Genomic DNA, 26,472 nt, shown 5'->3' on the forward strand with positions numbered 1-26,472 from the left:
GAACCCAGTCTGTAGCAGGAACCATGCTGTGTCTCCTCTTGACAAGGCCCTCTCCCCCAGGCTACATGTCTGAAACACACCCTGTGCAGGGGGCACACACGCACACACACACGCTTTCCCCCCTCCACCCTCTTTCTCTGTCTCTCCTACTCTCTCTTTCTTCCCTCATCCATCCTCCCTTCATCGCCTGCAATGCGGGGTAGATGGGCAAAGCTGGCACAGGGTGCAGTGTCTGCTGTATGGATCATCTGAAGTGTGTGTGTGTGTGTGTGTGCATGTCTGCCTATGTCCTTGTCAGTCTCTGTCACAGTCAGATTGTAGAGAGCAAGTGGGCCCATGGGAGACGGAGGCAGATGGGCTGGTGTCACCTTCCTTTCATCGGAGCGTGACACTGTCATCAATTCAGTTTTTTGCCAGTTTCCTCTTTCCATGTTACTCCTTTCAAGCTGTACTCTGTATTCACCATTCAAACTGTCCATTCAGTTTGAATCTATTCAGTCATATCAGCTGTGATTGTTAATGTATAAGAGTTAGATTACCTGCAGTTGACGTTATCGAAGATGATTACTTTCAAAAGTACATATATCAAAGTTCTTGTCATTCTTATCATTGGATTACCTAGATTATTTGACGTTAACAAATATTTCCACAAGTTCTCTGTATCCATAACAATATCGAAGTTAACATCGCTGGTTAACCTCCCTCACAAATATCCTACAGCCCTTCCTCTCTCCACCTCAGTCAAGTAATATGGCAAAAACCTCGTAAAAAACAGATATTGAACTGACCGAGCCAATAAACCACAGGGCTCTGACACAAACTCCTCTAACTCCTCCGTCTCGTGGCAATTTAGCGCCAGGCAGCTGACTTCACGAAGGGATGCCTTTTAAAAAAACACGGGAGGCTAGCTTTGTGCCATCAAACAGTGCTGGTCGTTAGGATGTCGGAAGCCGATGGGAGCCAAAATGGCAGCGAGAGTTTCACAGCGGCGATAGTAAACAGACTTTATGGTGCATTACCGAGGCCCAAGAGCAGACAGCCTGCATGGCATACCCCATCCCAGCGCACTGTCAAATTAAAAGCGTTCCCGCCGTGTATGATATGGGATGACTTTGCCTCGCTGCTGCGCCTCAAAGTCTTTGCTCTATGGAAACACATGCCTGGGCATGCTAACACACACACACACACACACACACTCAAATACATAAGCACACACACACAAGTGGTGTGTGCAAACACACATACTCTCTCATTCCTCTCTTCCCTGTGAATAAGTCCATCTACTGGACTTCAATAAGTGCCAGTGTGACTGTTACCCCCCATCCACACTTGCACACATCCATGCAAACACACACATACACACACACACATACAGTGGGGCAAAAACGTATTTAGTCAGCCACCAATTGTGCAAGTTCTCCCACTTAAAAAGATGAGAGAGGCCTGTAATTTTCATCATAGGTACACTTCAACTATGACAGACAAAATGAGGGGAAAAAAATCCAGAAAATCACATTGTAGGATTTTTTATGAATTTATTTGCAAATTATGGTGGAAAATAAGTATTTGGTCACCTACAAACAAGCAAGATTTCTGGCTCCCACAGACCTGTAACTTCTTCTTTAAGAGGCTCCTCTGTCCTCCACTCGTTACCTGTATTAATGGCACCTGTTTGAACTTGTTATCAGTATAAAAGATGCCTGTCCACAACCTCAAACAGTCACACTCCAAACTCCACTATGGCCAAGACCAAAGAGCTGTCAAAGGACACCAGAAACAAAATTGTAGACCTGCACCAGGCTGGGAAGACTTAATCTGCAATAGGTAAGCAGCTTGGTTTGAAGAAATCAACTGTGGGAGCAATTATTAGGAAATGGAAGACATACAAGACCACTGATAATCTTCCTCGATCTGGGGCTCCACGCAAGATCTCACCCCGTGGGGTCAAAATGATCACAAGAACGGTGAGCAAAAATCCCAGAACCACACGGGGGGACCTAGTGAATGACCTGCAGAGAGCTGGGACCAAAGTAACAAAGCCTACCATCAGCAAGGGCATTGAAGATGAAACGTGGTTGGGTCTTTCAGCATGACAATGATCCCAAACACACCGCCCGGGCAACGAAGGAGTGGCTTCGAAAGAAGCATTTCAAGGTCCTGGAGTGGCCTAGCCAGTCTCCAGATCTCAACCCCATAGAAAATCTTTGGAGGGAGTTGAAAGTCCGTGTTGCCCAGCAACAGCCCCAAAACATCACTGCTCTAGCGGAGATCTGCATGGAGGAATGGGCCAAAATACCAGCAACAGTGTGTGAAAACCTTGTGAAGACTTACAGAAAACGTTTGACCTCTGTCATTGCCAACAAAGGGTATATAACAAAGTATTGAGATAAACTTTTGTTATTGACCAAATACTTATTTTCCACCATAATTTGCAAATAAATTCATAAAAAATCCTACAATGTGATTTTCTGGATTTTTTTTCTCATTTTGTCTGTCATAGAAGTACACTTCATCATAGGTGAAGTGTACCTATGATGAAAATTACAAGCCTCTCTCATCTTTTTAAGTGGGAGAACTTGCACAATTGGTGGCTGACTAAATACGTTTTTGCCCCACTGTACATACAGTTGAAGTCGGAATTTACGTACACCTTAGCCAAATACATTTAACTCAGTTTTTCAAAATTCCTGCCATTTAATCCGAGTAAGAATTCTCTGTCTTAGGTCAGTTAGGATCCCCACTTTATTTTAAGAACGTGAAATGTCAGAATAATAGTAGAGAGAACAATTTATTTCAGCTCTTCTTTCTTTCATCACATTCCCAGTGGGTGAGAAGTTCACATACACTCAATTAGTATTTGGTAGCATTGCCTTTAAATTGTTTAACTTGGGTCAAACGTTTTGGGTAGCCTTCCACAAGCTTCCCACAATAAGTTGGGTGAATTTTGGCCCATTCCTCCTGACAGAGCTGGTGTAACTGAGTCAGGTTTGTAGGCCTCCTTGCTCGCACACGCTTTTTCAGTTCTGCCCACAAATTTTCTATAGGATTGAGGTCAGGGCTTTGTGATGGCCACTCCAATACCTTGACTTTGTTGTCCTTACGCCATTTTGACACAACTTTGGAAGTATGCATTGTCCATTTGGAAAACCCATTTTTGACCAAGCTTTAACTTCCTGACTGACGTCTTGAGATGTTGCTTCAATATCTCCACATAATTGTCCTGCCTCATGATGCCATCTATTTTGTGAAGTGCACCAGTCCCTCCTGCAGCAAAGCACCCCCACAACATGATGCTGCCACCCCCGTGCTCCACGGTTGGGATGGTGTTCTTCGGCTTGCAAGCATCCCCCTTTTTCCTCCAAACATAACGATGGTCATTATGGCCAAACAGTTCTATTTTTGTTTCATCAGACCAGAGGACATTTCACCAAAAAGTACGATCTTTGCCCCCATGTGTAGTTGCAAACCGTAGTCAGTTTTTTTTATGGGAGTTTTGGAGCAGTGGCTTCTTCCTTGCAGAGCGACCTTTCAGGTTATGTCGATATAGGACTCGTTTTACTATGGATATAGATACTTTGTACCAGGTTTCCTCCAGCATCTTCACAAGGTCCTTTGCTGTTGTTCTGGGATTGATTTGCGCTTTTCGCACCAAAGTACGTTCATCTCTAGGAGACAGAACGCGTCTCCTTCCTGAGTGGTATGACGGCTGCGTGGTTCCATGGTGTTTATACTTGTGTACTATTGTTTGTACAGATGAACATGGTACCTTCAGGCGTTTGGAAATTGCTCCCAAGGATGAACCAAACTTGTGGAGGTCTACAATTTTTTTCTGAGGTCTTGGCTGATTTCTTTTGATTTTCCCATGATGTCAAGCAAAGAGGCACTGAGTTTGAAGGTAGGCCTTGAAATACATCCACAGGTACACCTCCAATTGACTCAAATGATGTCAGAAGCTTCTAAAGCCATGACATATTTTGGGGGATTTTTCCAAGCTGTTTAAAGGCACAGTCAACTTAGTGTATGTAAACTGGAATTGTGATACAGTGAAATAATCTGTCTGTAAACAATTGTTGGAAAAAATACTTGTGTCATGCATAAAGTAGATGTCCTAACCGACTTGCCAAAACTATAGTTTGTTAACAAGAAATTTGTGGAGTGGTTGAATAACAAGTTTAATGACTCCAACCTAAGTGTATGTAAACTTCCGACTTCATCTGTACATACAGTACATACACACATCCCACCTACACAGGGTTCTAATCCGGTATCAATGCAAAACACTCGGGTGAACCAGCATAAGAGAAGCTTTCAGCACAGACCTACTACGGAGGACAGTAAATCATAATACACCACATACAGGGCTTTGCACTGCAATTTGGGCCATTTAAAAAAAGGATGGCATTGGCACCAATGTCAAGGGAAAGGAAAATATATATTTCTTTACTGTTGAAAATAAGCATGTTATAGCATGTAAGGCTGTTTAGTTTCCATTTTGAGATTTAAGATGTATGACAAATATGGGACTTTTGTGTGAAACAGAGTTATTTTCTCTATCTACAGAACAGAGCCCTATACATACTGTACCTCTATCTCAATAACCCACGGATGCAAAAATAGTTACCACATTGATTCTGTGAAATACGTTCCTGTTTTCCTTTTTTACTACAGCTTTACAAATCAAAACAACGTAGCTAAATTCTCCCCATCCCACATTTCACTTACATCTACAACCACAACAAATTAAAAAACGCCTCTCGTTCAACCGCCGACGTGTTTCCATCTAAAAGTGGGCCGAACCTCCATCAGTTGGGCATAGTGGAGAGACTGCTGGAAAACAGACCCCCTGCTAGCTCGCTAATAAGACAAGCCCAATCCAGCGCTTCTTCATCGGAAGGTTCATAACTCGTTAGGGTAATTACAACTATCACACATTGATTCCACCGGTAGTAATTAAGAGACAACTTGTCAAAGAGAATAGAGGAGCTAGACAGCTCTTCCGCACACAACAAACTCACTATCCAGGCAATTAGCTCAAGGCTTCAGTCATACAAAAGTTATACTTAAATCCGAACTGGTTCTCTAGTAGATTATTAAGAATGTCTCAACCTGTGTTCAAGAATGTCATTTTTCCCTTTATTCAGATTACAACCTCTCACTTTCAGTTATTTGAAAAGGAAATCATCTCCAAAATATCCCATAAAGAGTTGGTTGCAATGTCAGTTTAATCCACCGGAAAAGACAGAACAAATATTACAACAAATAGTATGGTTAAATTCAAATATACTATTTGATTAAAAAAACTATATTTTTGGAAGAAATGTTTACAAATGGCATAATCTTTGTAAATGATATCATAAATAGGACTGGTGGAGTTATGTAACACACGCAGCTATCAAAAATATATGGAAATTACCTAAAAAATGGAAGAGGCAAGTGGATGGGGGAGAAATTAAGGAACTTATCAGTCAGCCCTGAATTTAAGACCAGTATTGGTTTAAGAAATAGTTAAATAAAAAAATATACTAGTTTCATTTAAGGACCAAAAAAATTGACATCTGTGCCATACAGATTGCAAAATAGTTGGGAAGGGATTTTCGATGTACCGATTCCATGGCACATGGTTTATGAACTGATACACAAAATGACGCTGGATTCAAAACAGAGTTTTTCTATTTAAATGATTATACAAAATTCTTGCAATCAATAGAATGTTATATACAGTATATGGGGAATACAACCATCCCAACTCTGTAGATTTTGCTGCGAAGAGACAGCATCAGTAGATTATTTGTTTTGGTATTGTCCATACGTAGCTTGTTTTTGTCGCAGGTTCAGGAGTGGCTGAAGAATTGCAACATTTACATGGCTTTTTCCTTGCAACTCTGCCTAGAAGGCAAGCATCCCGGAGTCGCCTCTTCACTATTGACGTTGAGACTGGTGTTTTGCGGGTAGTATTTAATGAAGCTGCCAGTTGAGGACTTGTGAGGCATCTGTTTCTCAAACTAGACACTCTAATGTACTTTCCTTCTTGCTCAGTTGTGCACCGGGGCCTCCCAATCCTCTTTCTATTCTGGTTAGGGACAGTTTGCGCTGTTCTGTGAAGGGAGTAGTACACAGCGTTGTACGAGATCTACAGTTTCTTGGCAATTTCTCGCATGGAATAGTGTTAATTTCTCAGAACAAGAATATACTGACGAGTTTCAGAAGAAGGTTCTTTGTTTCTGGCCATTTTGAGCCTGTAATCGAACCCACAAATGCTGATGCTCCAGATACTCAACTAGTCTAAAAATGCCAGTTTTATTGCTTCTTTAATCAGAACTACAGTTTTCAGCTGTGCTAACATAATTTGCAAAAGGGTTTTCTAATGATCAATTAGCCTTTTAAAATTATAAACTTGGATTAGCTAACACAATGTGTCATTGGAACACAGGAGTGATGGTTGCTGACAATGGGCCGCTGTACGTCTATGTAGATATTCCATTAAAAATCTGCCATTTCCAGCTTCAATAGTCATTTACAACATTAACAATGTCTACACTGTATTTCTGATCAATTTGATGTTATTTTAATGGACAAAAAAATAGCTTTTCTTTCAAAAACAAGGACATTTCTATGTGACCCCAAACTTTTGAATGGTAGTGTATATAATAATAATAATAGTACAATTTAGAAAATCCAGCGCTTTTTAGGCTAATTACAACTATCACACGTTGAGTCTGCTGGTAATAATTAAGAGACGACTCATCAAAGAGAATAGAGGAGCTAGACAGCTCTTCCACATACAACAAACTCACTATGCAGGCAATTAGCGAAAAGAACTGACGTGTGCACAAACATTAATAAGAAAGAGATGCTGCTGACTAAATTCCTGGATAAATTACAGCGATTCTAATTCAAACTTTTGTCTTGTTTTGAAACTTTTCAACCCCCGAATGGCGGCGGGGAACTGGAACAGTGCCTAACAGGGGAGGAGCAGCTTTTTGGAATTGAGAATGTATTTGTTTCCTTTGCATCATCCGACAGTCGTGGGAGGGAGGCAAGACAGTGGCTTTGAAGGCTACTCATTGAACATGCTTTAAAGTTGTGTATTACAGTCTTTTATTAATTATAGCATAGTATTTTGTCATAAAGGCCATCCAAATAAGAAAACAAGATGAAGATGGGAGCATTCTATCTTTAATCCAAGAAGGTTTCCAACAATTTGTTCATCAATTGGCACAGAGTCTGTTCATGTCTGATTTGATTTAACCGAAAATGACTAGTTACAGTATATTGTATTCAATTCACAGTATGTGTCGAGTTAGCTTTTGGCATTGCAGTAGCATGTGTTGTGCTGCTGCATGGTGTGAGCGCACTATAGGAGATGATCAATGTAGAGGAAGACAGGAAACTGTCTGCTTTGTCTGTCAATGTTTAGAACGTTGTAAGAATATTTAGAAGTGTCAGAGAGGATGAAAAGGCAACGTTTTGAAGCCCCTTTGCTTTCAGATTCATACCCTTCAAGTGTGTGTGTGTGTGTGTGTGTGTGTGTGTGTGTGTGTGTGTGTGTGTGTGTGTGTGTGTGTGTGTGTGTGTGTGTGTGTGTGTGTGCATGCATATACAGTACATCCATTTGTGTGTGTGAGCACGACGGCGAGCCCGCCTGTGAGTGTGTGTTTTCAGGAGGGAACTGTAGTGAGTGAACAGGCAGCAAGGGGCTGGGGCTGAGTCTGTCTTTTTCAGCGCTCACAGCCCCCCTCAGGCTGGCTGCTCACATCAAAGAGAAGCCTTGTATCTCAGAGGAGCTTAGAAATTCAGCCCCAGGCTTGGCGAGGCCTTCACAGCTCTCGCCTAAGGGGCCTGAGCAGCCAACCAAGGGCCAAGAGCACTCAGACAAAAGCAGTAGATAACCACACTAGGGGAGAGCCAAGGAGCCAGGACAGCGAGCCGAGCAAAGAGTATGCAGTGTCATCCTAGAGTTTGCTAAAGACGGTATAGAGGAGAATATAAATTCTTCTTGGTAGCACAAACTAGTGGTTTCTTGCTGGAGCATGATTTCTCGCTCTGCAATTGCTGAACATGTAAAAAAAAAAGGATGTGTTCTATGAATAATTTACTTCATAAATAGATAATATTAGCCCATTATGAAAGTACATTAATATTCAAGTGATGAGTTGGGAGAGGAGGGTGTTTTTCAGAATCTATGTTTAGTTTTCAGTTGGCAGCAATTGTCTATTCCCTTCATTACTCTTATAAGTTACAAGCAGAGGCTTGTAAAAAAAAAAGTAAAACAAATATATAACATTCTGTTATAAAGAGCAGTGCCCATAGGGGGCACAAAGGCACATGCCCCCTCAGATTTGTCCTGTTTTTACATTTGTCAGATGTTAAATTAATGTTAATGTTGAATGAATTACTAATACATTTTTAAGCCCACGTTTTATCATAATTATTTATAAAAAGATCTATCTGCAGTATTTTGGGGAGGGGCCACACTGACTGGACCAGGAAAGAGTACCCTGTTCTCAGCAGTAAGTAGTTCCTTCCAATGTGCACCACGGAGCAAGAGAGAGAGTGTAGAGTGACACACAGCATTTGATTTTAGCTGCCGTTGATGGGCAGGACTCGCAGGAGGTATGTTTGTAAATTAATTTGATCAAGCTATGTAGCCTATTGATTTCTTCTTGATGAATAAATTAAATGTTGTGTTGTTTCCCTGTAATACTAGCCACCTAGCAATTTTATAAAGTTGGCTTTATCTAGCCAGCTAGATATGTTCCCAATCTCCCAACCTCATAACTAGAAACCAAGCCGTTTCAGACTATCAATCCATTTAGAGGAGCTTGTCTAACTATCTTAGGTGGCATGCCTGCTGGCAAGGTTGGTAGACTTTAGAAAAGCAATCAATTACTAGATGTCCTGAATAAGACTCACATTCCTTTCAACCTTTTACCCAGATTTTAGCAGAGATGCAGAAAAGTATATTACGTTTTTTTTCTTCAAAGAACCACCAGTCAGGAGGATACAGACAGCTCAAGAGGTATACTTAAATATGCAGAAAAATGCTTGGTTTAAATGTAATCTGGCACCTTATGATAATATCATGATATTTTGTCTATTAATTATGATAATATGACATGTTCCTGTATTGATGATGTGTGTTATGATCCCATGTACTGTGTTGTAATGTGATTATAATATCCTAGACATGGTAGTGCAGTATACAGTATTAAGATGTGTGATTTACAACAGTCAGAATGGCACCCTAATTAAAATGACAATTAAACATGTAACAAGGTATGCTTGGACAACATATGCAGACAAATAGACATATTTTTTACATCGAATTAGGCATAATGATTATGGCTCTAGATTGCAGGAGAAAAGCTGTTTCAGGTGTTTGAAAATACAAAAATTCTCCAACCACCCCGCCTCTATCCTCACGTATTTTCGTGCCCCCTATAAAATAATGTGTGCCTGACACCCCTGCTTACAAGGACTTCTTAATTGCAATACTGCACTTTTAAAGGGCATTCCTAACATGGTAATGTATGTACCATTCAGAAGTTACACAAATAAAGTGCTTGAAAATGGAGAAAACCAACCGTCGTTACGGTAGCATTGGGAGTGCGTGTTTGTGTGTGCGTTAAACCAATCAAACAGAAGAGGACAGGTTGTCACGTTCCTGACCTGTTTTCTCTTGTTTTGTATGTGTTTAGTTGGTCAGGGCGTGAGTTGGGATGGGCAGTCTGTGTTGTTTGTTCTATGTGGGAGTGTGTTGGTTAATTAGCCTTATATGGTTCTCAATCAGGGACAGGTGTTATTCATTTCCTCTGATTGAGAATCATATATAGGTAGGCTGTTTTACACTGTTAGTTTGTGGGTGATTGTCTTCCGTGTCTGTGTATGTTGCGCCACACGGGACTGTTTCGGTATGTTTTGTTCGTTCGGTTTTTGTGTAGTCTATTTTCCTGTTCATGCGTTCTTCGTGTCATGTAAGTTCGTTTGTTCAGGTCTGTTGACTGCGTTTGTTATTTTGTAAATTCTCAAGTGTTTCGTGTTTGTCTATCATTTAAATAAATTCATTATGACTGCATACCTCGATGCGTATTGGTCCGACCCATGCTTCTCCTCTTCAGAGGAAGAGGAGGAGAGCAGCCGTTACACAGGTGTTCCCTTCAATGCCTGATTCTTCTCAAGGTTAGTTCAAAAGAGTTTTGCCTTATCACTTTTTGAAGAAGTTTGCTGAATTAACAGAGAATTTACAGTATGGCACAAAGAGCTTTACATTGTAAATGTTTTTTTTGAGACCACATCTTACCTGTACACGGCCCGCTTGTCTGACTCCAGCTGGGCCTGGGGGTCAAGGGTCACACTGACGGGGGTGTTCCCAGCCGCCGAGGATGCTGTGATGTGGACCTGCTGGGCCTTGGAGTTCTGTTGGGTGGTGCCTGTCATCTGAGGGCACAGCAAACAGAACCACAGTGAACTACAATACATAGACTGGTAGCCCTGGTCCCAGATCTGTATGTGCATAAGCCCTCTTTTGAATGGGCTTTTGACTTAGAAGACTGAGTTTGTGTTCCACTATCTTATCTCTAGCGTGCAGACACACACCTTATCAGATTCTGTGAACTACATGAGAGTGGATAGACAACTGGCTTGATCTTTCTACAAGGCCTATAAAATATGAGTGTGTTACTGTGATGTGACAGTCTGAATGTGTACAATGCCTCTCTTCAATTGTGTTGGTCCCCTACCCCCACCTCTCTCTCTTTCTCATTCTCCCCCTTCATCCTCTCTCTCCCCTCAGCCTTTGGAGAGAAGGAAATTAGGCCCTCCTCCCCCCCCTCCAATCCCTCCTTACCCCACCCCCCTCTGTGTTGGTTTGGGGAGGAAGCTTCAAGTCTTAATCCCGGCTCCAAATGGGAAATAAATTAGCTTCTTCACACTTAACTAGCTCTCATTTGCATTTTGTTGCCAGCGCTGACTGAGGCTCGGGAGATCACCCCTGGCACTAATCCTCCGGGCGCAAGGAAAGAGTGGTAGAGAGGAGACAAGGAGGGGAGTGGTGAGGTGCTCTGGCAAACCTGCTCTACTTCTTTCTCTAGGATAGCTAGGATGAGGTTGAGGTTGAACTGTTGGTCTATGGTCATTTTGTCTCCTAATGACGGTGGTTGAGATTGAGGTAGGGTAAGTCCTAGATCACAGGAGGCTGCTGATGGAAGGACGGCTGATAATAATGGACGGAATGGTGTGAATGGAATGGTATCAAGGTATCAAACACGTGTTTGATGTGTTCGATACCATTCCATTTATTCTGTTCTAGCCATTACTGTACTTTGAGCCCCCCCCCCCCCCCCCCCCCCCCAGTTTGGGCTAGCCTCTACTTCAAACTCTTATAACAATGTTTGTTTGGAAGTGCACTTGACTAAAGACAAATAAGAGACTCAGGATTTTTCAATTGATGAACTGAATTTCAATCCATTTCCTGGATTGACTGAAATAAAAAACTGTCTTGGACCCCAACCCTGAGCTGACCACTAGTGGTGTACTGACCTGTTGGCTCTCCTGGTACGATGGTGGAGGAACGCTCTGAGTGGCCATCATTGTCAGTGCTGGTGCTGGGGACACATGTTGCATCATGGGACAGCTTCACATGGAGACCTGTAGCGGGATACAAACACACATGGTGTTAGGAGTACATGACATGCATTTTTGTAGAGTAGTGAACTACATGTAGTTCAACTAGTAAGTTTACTACATTTTGCAGTAGCTTGGTGGTAGTTGAACTAAAGTCTAAACTAGGTTGTGTTTTCAGTAGTTAATTACTTTTTTGCCATGTAGCTGTGTAGCTAACTACTGGAACTACACAACTTTTTTTGCAAAAACAAAAGAAGATATGGGTGAAGTAGGCTATCATTTACTTTATTTTTCAGCATCAGACCTGCCTAATTTTCACTTGAAATATACTGTCGTTTTTTTTTATTAATAGGCTAACATGTGACCCCAAATGTTAACATGTGACCCCAAAGTGATCTGTTCTTGCAATTTGTAGTCATTGACATTTCAGATTTACATATGATCATTTTTCACAAAGTAGTTTGGATGTGAACTACTTTTTGAAAATAACTTTAGTTAAGTAAACTATATTTTTCTTAAGGTTAGCTTTAGCGTACCTTAACTTCTTACAGTGTAAAGTAATTGGTAGCTTGATAATCTTTTCAGATGTGCTTCCCCAACACTGATTATACTGTATATAAACATCAGGTGTTGTGTTGTGGTAGAAGTGGCCTCCAACTGCTGGTCCAGGGTCAGAGCCCATATTCATAAAGTGTCTCAGAATAGTAGAGCTTATCTACCGTTATGCTTTTTACAATAGACCATGATGAAGAAGAGCTCGATCCAATCCATATCGCAGAAGTTCAGCCCTATAGCGCGTTTGAAATTTAAAGGCGATGAATGCAGTCTCCACGTTTCACGGTAAACGCTGTATATGTCGGTTCAATCCGAAATTACCTTTAAATATCAATTACGCTAAAGCACTGAACATCCTTATTACGGATTGAATCGAGCCCTAAGACTACATTGACAGGGGGGACCAATCCTAGATCAACACTCCTCTGAGAAGCTTTATGAATAGGCCCATGTAGTTACTTATCCTCCTAATCAGCTATAGTTGGTGTTTTTCCTTGCTGCTCTCAATACCTTGCTTGGTGCATTTCAATGTACATTAATAAAATACTTGACTGTTTGGATTTAACAGGGTGATAACACATTATATTAAAAGACATTTAAAAGCATTTAATGACTTGAATAAATATGCTTATGCAGCAATTGCCACATTTTGACAAAGGTAAGCAGAAAACTCACTTTCACAAAATCCACAAAATGATGAACTTGCTGTACAGTATGTAAAATGTATCTTGTGTTGAGAATGAGTGAGCAGCAGTTGTCTGGTTTATTACTGTGCAAGGCAGCCACCAGGTGCTGCTATGATTAAGTAATGGGAGAGGGTAAGAATACTGAATTATCTGTTATTTTTCTCCTCCCTGTGTTTTCCGTCTGTCACTCCTACATTCTCTGTCTCTCTCTCAATTCAAAGGGCTTTATTGTCATGGGAAATATATGTTTACAAGTGAAATAGATAATAAACAAAGTGAGGAAAAAATATGAACAGTAAACATTACACTCACAAAAGTTCCAAAGTAATAGAGACATTCCAAATGTCATATTATGGCTATGTACAGTGTTATAACGATGTTCAAATAGTTAAAGTACAAAAAGGAAAATAAATAAACATAAATATGGGTTGTATTTACAATGGTGTTTGTTCTTCACTGGTTGCCCTTTTCTTGTGGCAACAGGTCACAAATATTGCTGCTGTGATGGCACACTGTGGTATTCCACCCAAAAGATACTGTATGGGAGTTTACCAAAATTTTATTTGTTTTCGAGTTCTTTGTGGGTCTGTGTAATGTGAGGAAAATGTGTGTTTCTAATATGTTTATACATTTGGCAAGAGGTTAGGAAGTGCAGCTCAGTTTCCACCTAATTTTGTGGGCAGTGTACACATAATCTGTCTTCTCTTTAGAGCCAGGTCTGCCTATGGTGGCCTCTCTCAATATCAAGTCTATGCTCACTGAGTCTGTACATAGTCAAAGCTTTCCTTAATTTTGGGTCAGTCACAGTGGTCAGGTATTCTGCCACGGTGTACTCTCTGTTTATGACCAAATACCATTCTAGTTAGCTCAGTTTTTTTTGTTAATTCTTTCCAATGTGTCAAGTAATTATCTTTTTGTTTTCTCATGATTTGGTTGAGTCTAATTGTGTTGCTATCCTGGGACTCTGTGGCGTCTTTTTGTGTTTGTGAACAGAGCCTCAGGACCAGCTTGCTTATGGGACTCTTCTCCAGGTTCATCTCTCTATAGGTGATAGCTTTGTTATGGAAGGTTTGGAAATCGCTTCTTTTTAGGTGGTTGTAGAATTTAGCAGCTATTTTCTGGATTCTGATCATTAGTGGGTATCGGCCTAATTCTGCTCTGCATGCATTATTTGGTGTTTTACATTGTACACTGAGGTTATTTTTTGCAGAATTATGCATGCAGAGTTTCAATTTGGTGTTTGTACCATTTTGTGAATTCTTGGTTTCACCCCAGACTTCACAACCATAAAGGTCAATGGATTCTATAACTGATTGAAGTATATCAAGTATATATCAAGTTTAATTGGTATATCGAATGTTATGTTCCTTTTGATGGCGTAGAAGGCCCTTCTTGCCTTGTCTCTCAGATCTTTTATAGCTTTGTGGAAGTTAACTGTGGCACAGATGTTTAGGCTGAGGTACGTATAGTTTTTTGTGTACTCTAGGGCAACAATGTCTAGATGGAATTTGTATTTGTGGTCCTGGCAACTGGACCTTTTTTGGAACACCATTATTTTTGTCTTACTCAGATTTACTGTCTGGGCCCAGGTCTGACAGAATCTGTGCAGAAGATCTAGGTGTTGCTGTAGGCCCTCCTTGGTTGGGGACAGAAGCACCAGATCATCAGCAAATAGTAGACATTTGACTTCAGATTCTAGTAGCGTGAGGCTGGATGCTGCAGACTGTTCTAGTGCTCTCTCACTCTCACACACACACACACACATATGATACATTGTAGACATGTACACCATAGTTTCTAAATAAGTCCACAAACAATGTAGCATCACATAACAAGTGACATTGTAATAAAACAACAACATAACACACAAAAGGGAATCAGTGCCCTTGTTTTCCCCATGTAGTGGATAGTAGGTTATAGTTATGACACCAATCTAATCAGTGTCCAATTAAACCTCCAGTCAGTGGACTAATTGCTATTGTCCAGAGCTGGAGGAATCCTGCAGGGTTGTCTACTGTACCAAGTGGAGTTCCCTGGGGAGCTAATTGGCTTATAGGGTCTCTGGAGTTGAGACACACACACACACACAGGGACCCCCTACCTGCATCACAATCTGTTAGGTAAACACAGCAGGCTCACCTCAGTGTGTTTCTAATGGTCTATCTATGTGACTGTGGGCTATATGTATACACTGACTACACAATACCTAACGTTTTGATACAATCATATTAACCTAATATTAAATAATATATCCTAATAATATATATCCTAATAATATATCCTAGTATATATAAAATAACATTCCGGCTACCTAATCTTATTGGCCGAGGAGCATTCCTTAATATAACCCTGGAACCCTGATATTGTGATAAATGTCAAGTGTATTGCATTGTTAAAACCTCTTAAGGATCCACCCCTTTATTTCAATTTCTTGACATACCTATATCTAACTGCCTGTAGCTCAGAACCTGAAGCAAGGACATGCATATTCTTGATACCATTTGAAAGGAAACACTTTGAAGTTTGTGGAAATGTGAAATGAATGTAGGAGAATATAACACATTAGATCTGGTAAAAGATAATACAAAGAAAAAACGAGTTCAAACAGGTGCAGTTAATTTTGTTTTAGATTCCGTCTCTCACAGTTAAAGTGTACCTATGATAAAAAATGACAGACCTCTACATGCTTTGTAATTAGGAAAACCTGCAAAATCGGCAGTGTATCAAATACTTGTTCTCCCCACTGTATATTGACGTGTCTTTCTGTGCATATACACCAATACAAATGTTGACCTGTCTGTCTGTGTACAGTACTGTATATACACCAATACACATATTGACCTGTCTGTCTGTGTATACAGTATACACCAATACCCACAGTGACCTGTCTGTCTTTGCATGTACAGTGCCTTCAGAAAGTATTCATAACCCTTGACTTATTCCACATGTTATGTGACAGCCTGAATTCAAAATTGATTAAATATATCTGAGCGCAAGTGACGTCACCGATAGAAACGCTACTAGCATGTATATCTAACTAGTTAGCCATTTCACACCGGATACACCCACATTCATACATACACACACAAACACACGCATATGCATCCACGCATGCACGTACACACACATACAGTGTCTATCCCCTCTTGCTGACAATGCTGTATGCTCCTCACCCCCCACACACCCCTGTTCAGCACATTCAGACCTAACCAACTCCTCACCCCCCACACACCCCTGTTCAGCACATTCAGACCTAACCAACTCCTCACCCCCCACACACCCCTGTTCAGCACATTCAGACCTAACCAACTCCTCACCCCCCACACACCCCTGTTCAGCACACGCAGACCTGACACACTTGGCTTGACCTCTTGAAAGCTACCCTCCTCTACAACACTCCATCTTTTGAACACACACAGACACACACATGCATGCACAGACACACACATACACACACAAAAAACATGCTCTCACACACACACACTTTTCCCATGCAATGCACAACATCAGTGAATCAGCATGTCTAGTCATGAGCATGAAGGTCCCTCAGGATGCTATGGTATGAATCACAGTAATTGCTTGTGTGTTTACAGAAAGATTGGGAGCGGTACTGTGGAATAGATTATATTTGTCATCCTTACTAAGAAGGCTGAACTTGTATGGTAATTGTTAACAATCAGAGGTGCCCAGAAGTTAAGTCATATTGACATTGTGAGTCATACCAAAGCAAGGCACAGAGAGTTGCTTTGGACTGAACCATTTCAACTGTATTTTACAGGCAGAAAAGACAAAAGCAGGGCACAAATCCCCATACTTCCATGCAAATAACTGAGACATTATAAAATGTTCTTTAAAAACAGCTGTATAGCATACCCAGTCACCATTTAGCATAAATAATGTGCCTGCTCTACTCTGAATAGAAACAGTGTCTTTGAGTTTGAGGGGTCACAAGTGCACAAGACAGCACTTAGACCCAGACAGCCAGAAGGGAAGTGATGCGATCGGCTTCTCAACTCTGCCCCAGACACAGACCGGATGACACAGAGGACAGGCGTGCTACACCAGTGAGCTCATCCCATCCTATCCTAGGACCCGGGCCTGACACCAACATGAGTGGAAAAGTGCCGGGGAGGCCAAAAACACAACACCCCCTCAACTCAGCCCTCCACTCAACACAGCTTTGGATTGGATCCTGGCTCGCATATTTTATTACATCTGACGAGCTCCGTTCCAAATCATACAAATTGAGGATGTTGTGTGTGTTAGTGTGAGTGTGATTTGTATACTGAATGCTATTCCTGGCTTGTGTTCTCATTCCAAGTGGAATCAGCTAAAAGGCATCTTCTCTGTTATCAGTGCTCATTTTAATTGCAAATGCAGAGAGCGAGTTGGTAATTAAATGGAAAATTGCTAATTAACTGATGAGTCTAAAAGATAAAGCAATTCCAATTATTGCACAGTATTTTAGGTGGCCTCTCAAGTCTCCCATCCCTCGAAGGAATGCAATAGGCTACCTAACTGCATTTCTAACACAACCACATTGATGTACAGGCAAATACACACACACCTACAGTGCCTTCAGAAAGTATTCACACCCCTTGACTTTTTCCACACTGAATTTAAAATTGATTAAATTGAGATTTGTTTATCACTGGACTACACACTGTAACGATTGTCGTCGGGAGAAGGAGAAGAGGACCAAGGTGCAGCGTGGTAAGTGTTCATATTTTAATCAATCAACTGAACACTGAACAAAACAACAAAACCGACAAACTAACAGTTCTGTAAGGTGACGACACACAAAACAGAAAACAACCACCCACAAACACAGGTGGGAACAGGCTACCTAAGTATGGTTCTCAATCAGAGACAACGATAGACAGCTGCCTCTGATTGGGAACCATACCAGGCCAAACACATAGAAATACAAAACAAGGACAACATAGAACACCAGACATAGAATGCCCACCCAAACTCACGCCCTGACCAACCAAAATAGAGACATAAAAAGGATCTCTAAGGACAGGGCGTGACACACACCCCATAATGTCGAAGTGGAATTATTTTTTTGACATTTTTACTAATTCATTAACAATGAAAAAGCTGACATTTCTTCAGTCAATAAGTATTTACTGTAATCCCTTTGTTATGGCAAGCCTAAATAAGTTCAGGAGTAAAAATTTGCTGAACAAGTCACAACAACAAGTTGCATGGACGCACTTGTGTGCAATAATAGTGTTTAACATGATTTTTAAATGACTGCCTTATTTTTGTACCCCACACATAGAATTAAGGTCCCTCAGTCAAGCAGTGAATTTCATACACAGATTCAGCCACAAAGACCAGGGAGTTTTTCCAATGCCTCGCAAAGAAGGGCACCTATTGGTAGATGAGCATGGTGAAGTTATTAATTACACTTAGGATGGTGTATCAATACACACATTCACTACAAAGATACAGGCGTCTTTCCTAACTCAGTTGCCGGATAAAAAGGAAATCGCTCAGGGATTTCACCATGAGGCCAATGGTGACTTTAAAACAGTTACAGAGTTTAATGGCTGTGATAGGAGAAAACTGAGGATGGATCAACAACATTGTAGTTAGTCCACAATACTAACCTAATTGACAGACTGAAAAGAAGGAAGCCTTTAATGAATAAAACTATTCCAAAACATGCATCCTGTTTGCAACAGTTGTAAACAGTTGTAAACGAGAGTTTCTATTGGACAAATTCAGGGATGTTTATCCCCATTTTGTTCCGTTTGCTTCTGTTTCAGAAATATCTTTCAACAGAATCGGCAGAATGAATACACCCCTGATCACACGTAAACACAGTTCACAGTTTCATAGCAGCCACGTTGTATTCCTTCTCGCATCTACATTATGCACTCTCCTCCTTTCACCTCTTCCCTTCGCTTGTGTACTTCAATGCACAACAAATCAGCTGTATGTAACCATGCGGAAAAACCTTTCCAAGCCAAACCCCTACACACAGCCTACATCGTTGTTACCATATTAGCTAAAGTAAGGCGGCAGGGTAGCCTAGTGGTTAGAGCGTTGGACTAGTAACCGAAAGGTTGCAAGAGTGAATCCCCGAGCTGACAAGGTAGAAATCTGTTGTTCTGCCCCTGAACAATGCAGTTAACCCACTGTTCCTAGGCCGTCATTGAAAATAAGAATTTGTTCTTAACTGACTTGCCTACTAAAATAAAGGTAATCTAAAACAAAAAATGAAAAACGTCATAGTCAGCGTAGCTAATAGAACTAGCGTGTTAGTAAACCCGCTAAATCATACAGTAACATTACAGTGCACAGTCAGTAAGCAGTTACACCGGCAGGCCCCGGTGGCAATAAATTTGTCAAATCAAAACCTTATCTTGACTCGGAAGAGTTCCAGTGTTGTGTTGGTTAGTCATAGTCAGCTACTTAACATAGCATCCCTCTGTTTGAGCAGGCTGTTTCAGTAGGCTAAACTAGCTAGCTGCAATTACTAGCTAAGTGAAACAACAAAATCTCTCTCTATTTCTCTCTTGCTTCTCCTTCATTTAGGAAGAAATTAATTTGTTCAAAACTGTTCAACTATTTTCTTTCTCTCTCTGAGTCAATTACTCACCACATTTTATGCACTGCAGTGCTAGCTAGCTTTCTGATTTATGATCCCTTGATTGGGTGGACAACATGTCAGTTCATGCTGCAAGATCTCTGATAGGTTGGAGGACGTCCTCCGGAAGTTGTCATAATTGCTGTGTAAGTCTATGGAAGGGGGTGAGAACCATGAGCCTCATAGGTTTTGTAATGAAGTCAATGTACTCAGAGGAGGACGGAAGCTAGCTGTCCTCTGGCTACACCATGGTACTAGCCTACAGAGTGCTGTTGAGGCTACTATAGACCTTCTTTGCAAAATAGTGTGTTTTAATCAATTATTTAGTGACGTGATTATATTTAATAAATTCAGTAGTTCTAAATCTGCGAATGCCTCCTCCACTCTACACTTGTGACAAGAACAGACAATTTTTACGCGGTACGCGCTTCAGCACTCGGTGATCCTGTTCTGCTAGCTTGTGTGGCCTACCACTTCGCAGCTGAGCTGTTGTTGCTGCTAGTCGTTTCCACTTCACAAAAACAGCAATTATGTTTTGATGTTTTGCATCATTGAGTGCTGAAGTCATTTCCTGTCACAACTTGTGGACTTGTTTACGTGCTTCTGTGCGTTTTGTTGCTATCGTTACTTTGCTACCTGCCAACTTTACGGTTTTTACTTTTTAATTAACATTTTATATATATTTATTTAGTTTTTTCCCCCCTCTCTCAACTTTTTTCATTCAACTTTTTCACCCCGGATGTTTTATCTGGACATGGTTTTACAGGACCTTCACCAGCCGAAGCTAAGTAGTAGCATTAACATTATGCCTTCTAATTGCAGTCGCTGTACTCATAATATACAGGAGAATGAGCCTGGTACGCAGGCTCGAGGTCGGGGCAGCCCAACCAAGGATTATCAAAAGCCGTGCTATAAATTCTCAGACAACCCAAAGATTCCTAGATGCCCTTCCAGACTCCCTCCACATACCCAAGGACGTCAGAGTACAACAATCAGTTAACCACCTAACTGAGGATCTTAATTTAACCTTGCGTAATACCCTAGATGCAGTCGCACCCCTAAAAACAAAAAACATTTGTCATAAGAAACTAGCTCCCTGGTATACAGAAAATACCCGAGCCCTGAAGCAAACGTCCAGAAAATTGGAACGGAAATGGCGCTACACCAAACTGGAAGTCTTCTGATTAGTTTGGAAAGACAGTACCGTGCAGTATCGAAGAACCCTCACTCCTGCTCAATCATCCTATTTTTCCAACTTAATTGAGGAGAAAAAGAACAATCCTAGATTTAATTTTGATACTGTCGCAAAGCTAACTAAAAAGCAGCATTCCCCAAGAGAGGATGGCTTTCACTTCAGCAGTGATAAATTCATGAACATCTTTGACGAAAAGATCATGATCATTAGAAAGAAAATGACGGACTCCTCTTTAAATCTACGTATTTCGTCAAAGCTCAGTTGTCCTGAGTATGCACAACACTGCCAGGACCTAGGATCAAGGGAGACACTCAAGTTTTTTAATACTATATCTATTGACACTTTGATGAAAATAGTCATGGCCTGTAAACCTTCAAACTGCATACTGAACCCTATTCCAACTAAACTACTGAAAGAGCTGCTTCCTGTGCTTGGCCCTCCTATGTTGAACATAATAAACGGCTCCCTATCCACCGGATGTGTACCAAACTCACTAAAAGTGGCAGTAATAAAGCCTCTCTTGAAAAAGCGAAACCTTGACCCAGAAAATATTAAAAACTATCAGCCTATATCAAATCTCCCATTCCTCTCTAAAATTTTGAAAAAGCTACTGCAATTCTCTACTTTCCGGCTACCCGGATAAAGCACTAAATAAACTTCAGTTAGTGCTAAACACGGCTGCAAGAATATTGACTAGAACCTAAACATTTGATCATATTACTCCAGTGCTAGCCTCTCCTGTTCAGGCTAGGGCTCAGTTCAAGGTTTTACTGCTAACCTACAAAGCATTACATGGGCTTGCTCCTATCTATCTTTCCGATTTGGTCCTACCGTACATACCTATACGTATGCTACGGTCACAAGACACAGGCCTGCTTATTGTGCCTAGAATTTCTAAGCAAACAGCTGGAGGCAGAGCTTTCTCCTATAGTTCCATTTTTATGCAATGGTCTGCCTATCCATGTGAGAGACGCAGACTCAGTCGCGACCTTTAAGTCTTTATTGAAGACTCATCTCTTAAGTAGGTCCAATGATTGAGTGTAGTCTGGCCCAGGGGTGTGAAGGTGAATGGAAAGGCACTGGAGCGATGAACCACCCTTGCTGTCTCTGCCTGGCCGGTTCCTCTCTCTCCACTGGGATTCTCTGCCTCTAACCCTATTACGGGGGCTGAGTCACTGGCATACTGGTACTCTTCCATGCCATCCCTAGGAGGGATGCGTCACTTCAGTGGGTTGAGTCTCTGACATGATCTTCCTGTCCGGGTTGGCACCCCCCTCGGGTTCGTGCTGTGGGGGAGAACTTTGCGGGCTATACTCGACCTTGTCTCAGGGTAGTAAGTTGGTGGTTGAAGGTATCCCTCTAGTGGTGTGGGGGCTGTGTTTGGCAAAGTGGGTGGGGTTATATCCTGCCTGGTTGGCCCTGTCCGGGGGTACAGTCGGACGGGGCCACAGTGTCTCCTGACCCCTCCTGTCTCAGCCTCCAGTAATTATGCTGCAATAGTTTGTGTTGGGGGCTAGGGTCAGTCTGTTATATCTGGAGTTTTTCTCCAGTCTTATCCGGTGTCCTGTGTGAATTTAAGTATGCTCCCTCTAATTCTCTCTCTCTCTCACTTTCTCTCTTTCTCTCTCTCTTTCTCTTCTCTCAGAGGACCTGAGCCCTAGGACCATGCCTCAGGACTACCTGGCCTGATGACTCCTTGCTGTCCCCAGTCCACCTGGTCGTGCTGCTGCTCCAGTTTCAACTGTCCTGCCTGTGGCTATGGAACCCTGACCTGTTCACCCGAAGTGCTACCTTGTCCCGGACCTGCTGTTTTCGACTCTCTCTCTCTACCGCATCTGCTGTCTCTAACTCTGAATGATCGGCTATGAAAAGCCAACTGACATTCACTCCTGAGGTGCTGACCTGTTGCACCCTCTACAACCACTGTGATTATTATTACTTGACCCTGCTGGTCATCTATGAACGTTTTAACTTCTTGGCCATGTACTGTTATAATCTCCACCTGTCACAGCCAGAAGAGGACTGGCCACCCCTCAGAGCCTGGTTCCTCTCTAAGTTTCTTTCTAGGTATCTGCCTTCCTAGGGAATGTTTCGTAGCCACCGTGCTTTTACATCTGCATTGCTTGCTGTTTGGGGTTTTAGGCTGGGTTTCTGTATAGCACTTTGTGACATCGGCTGATGTAAAAAGGGCTTTATAAATACATTTGATTGATTGATTGATTGACCCGGACAGCTGTAGCAGGGCAGAAATTTGACGAACTGCCACATTGAAAGTCATTGAGCTTTTCAATAAGGCCATTCTACTGCCAATGTTTGTCAATGGAGATTGATATACATGGCTGTGATTATAATCGAAGAGAATTCTCTTGGTAGATAATGCGGTCGGCATTTGATTGTAAGGAATTCTAGGTCAGGTGAACAAAAGGACTTGAGTTCATGTATGTTGTTATGATCACAGCACAACTCATTAATCATAAGGCATACACCCCCGCACTTCTTCTTTCCAGAGAGATGTTTGTTTCTGTCGGTGCGATGCGTGAAGAAACCAGGTGGCTGTACCGACTCTGATAACGTGTCCCGAGTGAGCCATGTTTCCTTGAAACAGAGAATGTTACAATCTCTGATGTCTCTCTGGAAGGCAACCCTTACTCAAATTTCGTCTACCTTGTTGTCAAGAGACTGGACATTGGCGAGTAGTATACTTGGGAGCAGTGGGCGATGTACTCGTCTACGGAGCCTGACCAGAAGACCGCTCCATCTGCCCCTTCTGCGGTGACGTTGTTTTGGGACGCCTGCTGGGATCCGATCCATTGTCCTGGGTGGTGGACCAAACAGAAGATCCGCTTCGGGAAAGTTGTATTCCTGGTCGTAATGTTGGTAAGTTGATGTTGCTTTTATATCCAATAGTTCCTCCCGGCTGTATGTAATAAGACTTAAGATTTCCTGGGGTAACAGTGTAAGAAATAATACATAAAAAAACTAAATACTGCATAGTTTCCTAAGAACGCGAATCAAGGCGGCCATCTCTGTCGGCCATCTCTGAGCTAGGTCCACAGACGATGCAATCGCAATCACACTGCACGCTGCCCTAACCCACCTGGACAAGAGGAATACCTATGTAAGAATGCTGTTCATCGACTACAACTCAGCATTTAACACCATAGTATCCTCCAAACTCGTCATTAAGCTCGAGCCTGGGTCTCGACCCCGCCCTGTGCAACTGGGTCCTGGACTTTCTGACGGGCCTCCCCCAGGGGGTGAAGGTAGGAAACAACATCTCCACCCCGCTGATCCTCAACACTGGGGCCCCACAAGGGTGCGTTCTCAGCCCTCTCCTGTACTCCCTTTTCACCCATGACTGCGTGGCCATGCACGCCTCCAACTCAATCATCAAGTTTGCAGACGACACGACAGTGGTAGGCTTGATTACAAAGAACGACGAGACGGCCTACAGGGAGGAGGTGAGGGACCTCGGAGTGTGGTGTCAGGAAAATAACCTCACACTCAATGTCAACAAAACAAAGGAGATGATCGTGGACTTCAGGAAACAGTAGAGGGAGCAGCCTCCTATCCACATCAACGGGACAGTAGTGGAGAAGGTGGAAAGTTTAAAGTTCCTCGGCGTACACATCACGGACAAACTGAAATGGTCCACCCACACAGACAGCGTGGTGAAGAAGGAGCAGCAGCGCCTCTTCAACCACAGGAGGCTGAAGAAATTTGGCTTGTCACCATAAACACTCACAAACTTCTACAGATGCACAATCGAGAGCATCCTGTCGGGCTGTATCACCGCCTGGTACGGCAACTGCTCCGCCCACAACTGTAAGGCTCTCCAGAGGGTAGTGAGCTCTGCACAACGCATCACCGGGGGCATACTACCTGCCCTCCAGGACACCTACACCACCCGATGTCACAGGAAGGCCAACAAGATCATCAAGGACAACAACCACCCAAGCCACTGCCTGTTCACCCCGCTATCATACAGAAGGCGGGGTCAGTACAGGTGCATCAAAGCTGGGACCGAGAGACTGAAAAACAGCTTCTATCTCAAGGCCATCAGACTGTTAAACAGCCATCACTAACATTGAGTGGCTGCTGCCAACATACTGACTCAAATCTCTAGCCACTTTAATAATTAAAAATTGGGTGTAATAAATGTATCACTAGTCACTTTAAACAATACCACTTTATATCATGTTTACATACCTTACGTTACTCATCTCATATGTATATACTGTACTCTATACCATCTACTGCATCTTGCCTCTGCCATTCGGCCATCGCTCTTCCATATAGTGATATGTACATATTCTTATTCATTCCTTTACACTCGTGTGTATAAGGTAGTTGTTGTGAAATTGTTAGATTACTTGTTAGATATTACTGCACAGTCGGAACTAGAAGCACAAGCATTTCCCTACACTCACATTAACATCTGCTAACCATGTGTATGTGACCAATAAAATTTGATTTGATTTGATTTGAGATTGCATGGCTTTGTGCTCGATTCTATACACCTGTCAACAACGGGTGTGGCTGAAATAGCCAAATCCACTAATTTGAAAGGTTGTCCACATACTTTCGTATACAAAGTCTATTTCTGTTTTTCATTTTCAATAAATTCACTTTTTCATGGGGTATTGTGGGTAGATGGGTCAGAGAAAATATATTTAATCCATTTTGAATTCAGGCTGTAACAGAACAAAATGTGGAATAAGTAAAGGGGTATGAACACTTTCTGAAGGCACTGTACATACACACAAACACAGACACACACACACACACATGAACACAAACACACACAGGGGGATGGAGTTGAAATATGGAGTTGAAATATAACACCCAAATGGACAACAAAACTAGCCTGGTAGAATGGTAGGAACAAAATGCCCCTTTCCCAAAGCAGCACTGATCAGTGCCTGTAAATTATTGCAATACAAGACCAAATACTCACTGGACCAACTAAGAGGAATATGTCTACACCATAAACCACAAAGTACGTGCCAGTTGGTTGAGGACCCAATGTACGAAAGATCTTTGTATTTAACAAAGAGCACACCTCAAATATTCTAGAATGCACAATGCATATCAATGGAGAATTGCCTGTAGTCAATGCGAAAATACAAAGGCAAGCATAAAAATAATCATAAAAAGTCATACAATTATTCAAAAAACATCAAAGGCTTTTGTAAATTTGGAGGAGCGTGGCGGCAAAGGGTGACAATTGTACTATTTAATCAGATTCAGGGAAGTGTATAATATTACTGTAAAGACCACTCCTTTTTCAAATTCAATTTTCCAACCAGGTTAATTTCTATTATGAGCCGTAAAATCGGCCTACATCATATTGACTCAAAGCCAGTTAGTGGCTGAATCCCAATTTGACACCATTTACCCCTAGTATAGATATGAAATCCATATCCGGTCACATTTGATGCGATTGAGTGCTATACCATCCACACTTGACCTGATAGTACAATGTGAGCCATAACCATCCCATGTCTGCATTGTGATCAGATGATTGTTTTGGAATGTGTTTAAATGTCACACAGTCAGCTGACTGTCAAATCTAACAAATGCTCTACTACGTGACCTGATACAGTGTGTGTGTGTGTGTGTGTGTGTGTGTGTGTGTGTGTGTGTGTGTGTGTGTGTAAAGTTCATTGTGTGTGCATAGAGTGCAAAAAGGTTCAATGCAGATAGTCTGGGTAGCTATTTGGTTAATTCTTTAGCAGTCTTATGGCTTGGGGGTAGAAGCTATTCATGGTCCTGTTGGTTCCAGACTTAGCCTCATGGTCAAGTCACTATGT

The 26,472-nt window shown here is 41.9% G+C and overlaps 1 protein-coding gene across 4 annotated transcripts in view; it reads right to left on the reverse strand.

Annotated features, from left to right (window-relative positions):
- Positions 1–11,625, reverse strand: part of LOC120056484 (homeobox protein PKNOX2-like) — a 58,256-nt gene extending 46,631 nt beyond the window's left edge. For all 4 annotated transcript variants that reach the window (XM_039004659.1, XM_039004658.1, XM_039004657.1 and 1 more), the window contains exons 1-2: positions 11,539–11,625; positions 10,301–10,437 (exon numbers count right to left, since the gene is read on the reverse strand). In XM_039004659.1, the coding sequence (XP_038860587.1) occupies positions 10,301–10,437; positions 11,539–11,625 (224 nt within the window). The remainder of the gene's footprint in view (positions 1–10,300; positions 10,438–11,538) is intronic.
- Positions 11,626–26,472: the final 14,847 nt, after the last annotated feature.

This window comes from Salvelinus namaycush, chromosome 12 (genome assembly GCF_016432855.1).
Source record: "Salvelinus namaycush isolate Seneca chromosome 12, SaNama_1.0, whole genome shotgun sequence".
Lineage (NCBI taxonomy): Eukaryota > Metazoa > Chordata > Actinopteri > Salmoniformes > Salmonidae > Salvelinus > Salvelinus namaycush.